The sequence below is a fragment of the Dysidea avara genome, chromosome 11 (assembly GCF_963678975.1).
Source record: "Dysidea avara chromosome 11, odDysAvar1.4, whole genome shotgun sequence".
Taxonomy (NCBI): Eukaryota; Metazoa; Porifera; class Demospongiae; order Dictyoceratida; family Dysideidae; genus Dysidea; species Dysidea avara.
Genome location: NC_089282.1, coordinates 17,744,353 through 17,751,667, shown reverse-complemented (window position 1 = coordinate 17,751,667; position 7,315 = coordinate 17,744,353). Strand labels below are relative to the sequence as shown.

Here is a 7,315-nt window from a genome sequence, read left to right as displayed (position 1 = left end):
GTAACAAAAGTATGGAAGCAGTTTTTGAATTACTTGTGTTTTAAACAAGCTACTTTATTCTGTAAATTTCCTATGAAGATCAGGCATCTCCTCTGATTCAGTTTTGTGAAGCTGTAGTATATAGTCAGGTAATAACATTACCTATACTTCCATACTTTTAATATCATTACAAGAATTTTTGGAGAGTTTTACAATATGTAGCTGTAGAAGAAGCGGTTTTAGTATAAAATTACAGAGTTTTGTAACCACCATAATTTGTACATACTTTGGAAAATTTCACTACTAAACAGGTCTGGAGTTTAATGACTAAACTACAACATCTGTTATTGATCAGATGGGGAATAGTGCCACCATTGGTTTTACAGCTTCATATATATGAAAATCATAATTTTCTTCCTGGAAGCCATAGGACATGGTTGTCTGCCCCCTTAGCCCTGTATATTTAAATTGTTCTTGTAGGATGGTATAAGGCTTATGTACTTTAAAAGTGGCACCACCATGCTCTTTATAGTAGGGCTATACCGAATATTCGAATTCGTGTTTAATTCAAATCCGTTCGAAGCAATTCTTGTAATTCGAAACATCGAAATTACAGTAAAGATGGCGGACACTAGTAGCTATAATGAGAAATCTTTGTCAGTCTCTACAACTGCAACAACATCAGACACTGGACTAGAGATGTACCCATATAATAATCGGATCGGTAATCGTGAGCGTGATCAGATTGGTCCAAATGGGCACAAACGGTCTGTGAACCAATTAGTTTGCATGGCAAATATGTGTACCAGCTATGAAAAGCCTTTTTGCTCAAATAGAAAGCCGCTCTATACCATTCCATAAAACGCATAAGTCACGAGAAGCCATATGAGTGCACATGTAAGTACTGCTAATTACCCAGAACAGTAGCTGTTACACTTTAAGAACAAAAAAACTGCACCGCAGGAAAGCTATACTGATCTGTGTATAACAGCCATCTTGGTAACTAATCAAAACACGGAGTAATCTGGACAAGGGAGCATGTATTAAAATATTTGTTTTGCCTAATTGTCTGGGTTGTGTAATAGAGGTAGGTAATTGTGCAATATAGCAAAGTTACATCACTTCTGTTTTCTCAATGCTACAAATCATTAGAATATACATCATGCAGTAGCTACACCTGTAGCTTTATTTGATTTACACTTTACAGAATATACAATCATATAATCAGTAGCTATATAATCAGTATCAGCTCTTTTAATTACAGATTAATCAGATATCGATACAACTGAAAAATCCATATTGGCACACCTCTAGTAGCTACATCATCATCAGACTCTTCTACTTCATTTCAAAGCTACCTACTGAAGTTTTAAGATGCTAAAATTTAATGGTGTTTTACAATTGAATACCAATAATAAGAAATAGCACATACAGTGTATTTCAGTATTGCACCAAAATTAATATAGAATATTTGATTATTCGTTCTTAACTACAAAAATGTGTTCTCTTTCATTTTGAATATTCGTTTTAGCCCTACTTTATAGTTCATGATTCTTAATGCTGTATATGTGACCGGATTTGCAAAAAGGTATCTTTTCCACACATTTTACACGCCAGCATACAAAATGATGTAACTTTTGACTCCATATACTGATTAACTTGTTCTTAGTTTCAAAATGTAGCCAGATACTGTAGCCACACTCATGGAAAATTTCAGGCAATGTTATGCAATGACCAAAACGTTATGGAGCTTCAAAGATAAAAAAAAATAGGTCAAATTTTATGTGAAAAAGGTACCTTTTTGCAAATCCAGTCACATATACATTAATTTATGTTCTGTAGCTAATGTGGAATCTAGAAGTTTACTGCACATAGGGCAGGCACTAATGCTTGCCTATCTATCTACATACATATGAAAATTTTTTACTGCATACTAATGTGTTCACCATTAAAGTAGTAAAAGTACAAAAACAAAACACAAATAAAGAAAGAAAAACCATAAGACTAACTTAGTACACTAGCTGTATATTTATAACTTAATTATAAGTACGATTATAATAGAAGCTTGGGGAAGGGGAAATCACTGTCATCACACTGCAAAGACCAGTGCTGTACATGTGAAATCATACAGGCATTGTTTGTCCATAATGAAACCAAAAGCTGCTGCAATAAGCTTTTTTTCAAAACTGCTTTGTTGATGCTTACTCATCAGTCTGTACACTGTCAACAAGATTCATGCACATAGGTGGTGAAGACAGGGGGCCATGCCCCCCTTCCATACACACACACACACACTTATGGGACAATGTTTGCAAGGAAAGATCAAGATACTCTAATAGAACAGTCAAGATCTAGATACTCTAATAGAGCAGTCACAGTATTCAGAGAAGCAGTGTAGCAAGCTACATATGTGTACTTGTAAATAAGGAGATATACTTGGTGGAGGACAGCTATTGTCAGCAGATAGTTACCTTTTTTTGGTCTTCAGCTTTATAGCTGGCCTGGCCCCCTCACTCTTTGGCCTGCTCCACCGCCCCTGTTCATGCACAAAATGCCTATCATTTGTGGTACCTCACATAGTTTATTGCAAGCTTCTACATGCTTTCCTTTGTCTGCTACAGTGCACTGAAGGCCATGATGTAGAGAAACTTCCAGCTGCATTCTATTGCAAAGCCACAGAATAAACAGTTGAGATGGTAAAACGCCTGACTTATGTGCGTTTGTTGCAGTTAGATCACAGGTTTGAGTCCTGCCAATGCATTTCTTTTTGCTTTAGCATAGCATAATGCATATCTAAGTCTATTTGAACTTGACCACACTTTCACAGTAAGTTCATAGCTAGTATCCTGATATTGCTTCATAGCACATGAGACTCTTGGGAACAAATACAACACATCAGACATGGGTAAGCCAGTTGGATTCGTGCTTGTTGTTTGTCTGTGTGTTCTATTAGAGCAAAAGTTTTCTCTTTCATAACTTCATTTCTTTTAATGATGTGAACTTCTTGCATACGTGTTAAAAAAATAATTAACCTAGATGCCAGAAAGCATGCACTTGTGTTTTACAGTGGAACCTCTCTATTATGGACATTTTGGGACCTGGCCACTTTTTGCTGCAATATAGAGGTTTTCCTCTATCAAAGGTAAAAAATATATTAACCAGACCCATAGAGACCAATTTTTTTTTCCTTATTGTGGAGGTTTTTCTATTGTGTCCTTAATTCGGGGAGTTTGTTAAGAGAGGTTCCACTGTAGTTAATTTTGTTCAAACCATTGTTTGCTATGCAGTATCTCTACTACAAATAGTACTGGCCTTGAATAATTAATAAACAATTTTTAGTTTCTTTTTGCTGTCAGAAACTGAACCCATACATGTTACATGGCCTGCAGGTACTACCAGCACCACATAGCCTGTACCTGTTTTGATGTTAAATACTTTCGTTTACGCACAGTTAAATAATACTTTAAAAGTCACATTGATATGACCATGCAAGGACTAATGTTTAATGTGCTTGATTCCCAATGTATTGATTTAGTGATAAATGTGGAGTATAAAATTGTCCTGCATGTAGGGCAGCCATGCTTGGAACTGAGTTTGTAGTATTACTTGTTGAGCTACATTAACATGACTGGTTTAAGCATGGTGTAGTCGTAACTGGACCATCCAATAGTGAGTTTTACATTTGTGAGATAGTGTTAATGAGATTCTTCCATTCATGGTGCCTTTCAAATATTAAACAAGTACACAGAAAAATTTGGAATTTACTAGAGTAGGGACCATAGCACATCGATAAAAAGTGCTGAAACAAGCTGGAGTAGTGCACAATATTACATCACAGTAAAACAATAAGAAGTGTTATATCCCTACTGTGCATTTCCATTATGGTATTTTGAGCACAGTAGGAATATAATACTTATTGTGTAAGTCCATGAAGAATTCATTGTACGTACTGCGGTATGCCAAAAGACACCTGTCGGGCCGAAGTGACATTGAACAGTGAAAATATCAAGTCTGTAGCCTTAGCCGTTATTGATTTATGCTTGTCTGAAGGCATCAGTCAGTCAGTCAGGCAGTCAGTAGAAAATTCTGTAGCAACTTGTTGAAAGTGTTTCAGTTCGATCTAAAAGCTTGTTTGGGCTTAGTTTTACCTAACCAATACTGCCTCATCGTCGTCAGGGGAAACTGAGGCTGTTTTTTTTTGAGTGATATTATTTTGTGGGCGACGCCTACTTCTTTGTAGTCCCTACTATACAGTACTATCGTACTGTATGATTTATGCTACACACAACCTTTTCTCTGTACGTACTTATAATACCCAGTAGCCTGGATTGTGCTGTCTCTGATTCATTGCATCTGTGCCGGCATGCAAGCAGCGTATGTGTGCATGTGTAGTGTATGCGTGTCTGTACTGTGTGTGAGTATGCGTGTGTGTGTTTACTGGGTGGTGTATATATACAAACTCCTTTCATTTTACATCTGCAGATTTTCTGCGAGAGTCTTTCAGTGGAGTAAAGGTCCCAGCAGCCAGTAGTCCAAGGCAACTCATTATATGTTAACCTCGAGCCTGCCACAACAACAGCAATCACAACTACACCCAGTGAGCTCACTTCGGCAGACAACATACCTAACTTGGTAGTGTCTTCTAAACCGGCAATCTCTCCTCGTTCCCCAGGTTCACAGTCTCAGCCCAAACGTAAAGATACTAGTGTCACTCCTGCTGATTTAGGAGGAAGGAAGCCATATGCAATCCCTCCAAGAAGAATTCCACCAAGGCCACCTCCCAAACCATTTCAAAAATCATCCACACCTCCTAATGATAAGAGTAAGTTTAAATAAAGGACAATCTATACAAAATCCTTTTCTGCAGATACAGCAACTCCTTCTGTTAAGAAATTTCCACCAGTTTTAAGGCAGGAGATCCTTTCAGAGAACCCCAAGCCACTATCTGAGAATCAGCTGGTTGAAAAGAAGCAATCTGATGATAGGGAAAAAAAGAAGGTGGTTGCGGACAGCTATACAACAGGTCACATGAAACCTCGAGTGGTTAATGCGGCAGTTACTAGGAAACCGTACATAAACGAAACCAGTCCCAGCTCTCCAAGACAGTCTGACAAGAAACGGAACTTGTCTAACAGCACTATGAGCAAGTGTACGTAGGTCACATTGATACTAGTATGTAGATAATTATTTGCATGTGTTGTATGTGTGTGTGTACAGTATGCATAGTACAATTTCTTACTGTAATTGTTGTATTGTGTTCTTTAGCTGAAAAACATTTGGATGAAAGTGGCAATGGATTTGCCAACCAGTAGGTTCTGTGACTGTGAAAAAATTACAACAAAAAATTCCTGTAGGGCTAAAGGAGATGCTCCCCCAATACCTTGGAGATCTAGAAACAGGCAAGTGGGCCATTGTAGATGTTTCTGTGATATTTGGAACCCGTTACACAGATTGTGGCTCTAAATTATCAGATGTTTTAGTACCTAAACTAATGTGTCCACATAACACAGGTCCTGTGTAGAATATTGTTGGCTTTTAGAAACAAGAGTGACTTCTGTAGTAAAAATGATTAACAGAAGTGAAAATTACAACAAAAAATATGCTTACTCATTTTTCTGTAGGGCAGAAGGCGACACTCCTCCAATACCTTGGAGAACTGGAAGGTACAGGCAAGTGGGCCATTGTAGATGTTTCTGTGATATTTGGAACCTGTTACACAGATTGTGACTCAAGATGTTTTAGTGCCTAAACTAATGTGTCCACATAACACAGGTCCCTGTGTAGAATATTGCTGGCTTTTAGAAACAAGAGTGACTTCTGTAGTAAAAATGATTAACAACACTTACTGTTATTTCAATTACCCTTTTCTAATAGAGTGTTCACATAAAGTATCCTCACTTTGTCATTTTGCAGTAGGAAAGCTAGGGGTATAGCTTTCAGAGTTCCGCAGATTAAAGAAATGTCAAATTAGATGATCTTACTCTATACCACTTGTCAGGAAATTTGTTAACTCAATTTGTTGCATACTAATTTCACTGTGTAGGCAGCGATAGTAGTGTACTCCTGTAGATAAATGTTGTTGATTGGTTGGAGCAGTAGATTGGATGTACTATATTCATATTTCACAGGCAAGTTCGGACACTATATAATTGTTTGGCAGATGACCCCAATGAGCTGAGCTTCAAGAAAGGGCAAATACTTATGGAAGGTTAGTGCGGAGTAGATTTCTAGAATAGATCGTTGATGGTTTCAAAAGATACCGTTGTTTGTGAATAGGCTGAAAGCATAACTTAAGTGTAAATTTAAATTGTTGAGATAGAGCCTAGTGATAATTTCTATAAAATCCATGCCGTGCAGGTACTTGTAAAAATTTAAAAATCAATGTGGCAATGTATAATTCATTTTTCTTCATTCTCATTTTATAGTTTCACCATCAGATAAGCCGGGCTGGTTGAAGGCTACACTTAACAACAATACTGGACTAGTTGCTGAGAACTATGTAGAACTATTATCATAATACACAATTTTTATACATTATACGTATATTACTGTGTATGTATATGACAGTATTTCTAAGTGTGTGTAATAATAGAGTTTTTATATACTGTAAAATATGGAGTTTGCAGGTGGAGATGGGCTTTCTGTAAATATTTACTGTTTTCTTAGCTTTGTTCTTTTGTGTCCTTTGGCACGAGAGAGGAAAGAACTAGCAATCACTTGATCATACAATACAGCAGGATGTCCTGATTTTCCAGTTCTGGTAGAAAAAGATGCTTAGGGATGGGATGTTAGCAAGGTATCTGGTTTATGTAAGTGTTCTCAACTGTACATGTCTACATTAACAGGATATTAAACACCAGGCCTGAGTGAAGAAGGGATATCTGGCATCCTCTCCATAATTGAATGTGGTAGGTATGTTTGTATACCCCAGTATACAAGCAACAACATACATCAAATAATTATCACATTGATTTCTTTCTGTTATACACGTTTTCAAAATAACTACCATAAAATGCAATTGTGTTATTGTGTTGCCTTGAAATGTGGATACACAGTTGTGGGTACACATAAGAGGTAACAAGTGTTTGATCAAATGGACAATCACACCCTTTAGGGTCTGTTGTACAATAATAAAAATGACAAATTTCAACATAATAGAGAGAACCCAAGGTGATTTCATCTCACTCAACAAAGTGGTAGCACAAACAAGGGACATGTTGCTCTTTTGGGATCTGCTTACTAGTTAAGGCCTTTATTATTAGCCCTTGCTACTGTGTTTTCATTTTGTAGTGACAAACTGAATAATGAATTGACTATTACATCACTAGTGAAGTAC

The 7,315-nt window shown here is 37.0% G+C and overlaps 1 protein-coding gene across 1 annotated transcript; it reads left to right on the top strand.

Annotated features, from left to right (window-relative positions):
* Nucleotides 1–600: 600 nt before the first annotated feature.
* On the top strand, nucleotides 601–6,567 carry LOC136237738 (rho GTPase-activating protein gacJ-like). Its single transcript, XM_066027952.1, has 7 exons — nucleotides 601–746; nucleotides 4,494–4,801; nucleotides 4,847–5,128; nucleotides 5,245–5,378; nucleotides 5,601–5,642; nucleotides 6,108–6,187; nucleotides 6,405–6,567. The coding sequence occupies exons 1-4, from the start codon at nucleotides 601–603 to the stop codon at nucleotides 5,289–5,291; spliced, it is 783 nt and encodes a 260-aa protein (XP_065884024.1). The 3' UTR covers nucleotides 5,292–5,378; nucleotides 5,601–5,642; nucleotides 6,108–6,187; nucleotides 6,405–6,567.
* The last annotated feature ends 748 nt before the right edge of the window (nucleotides 6,568–7,315 follow it).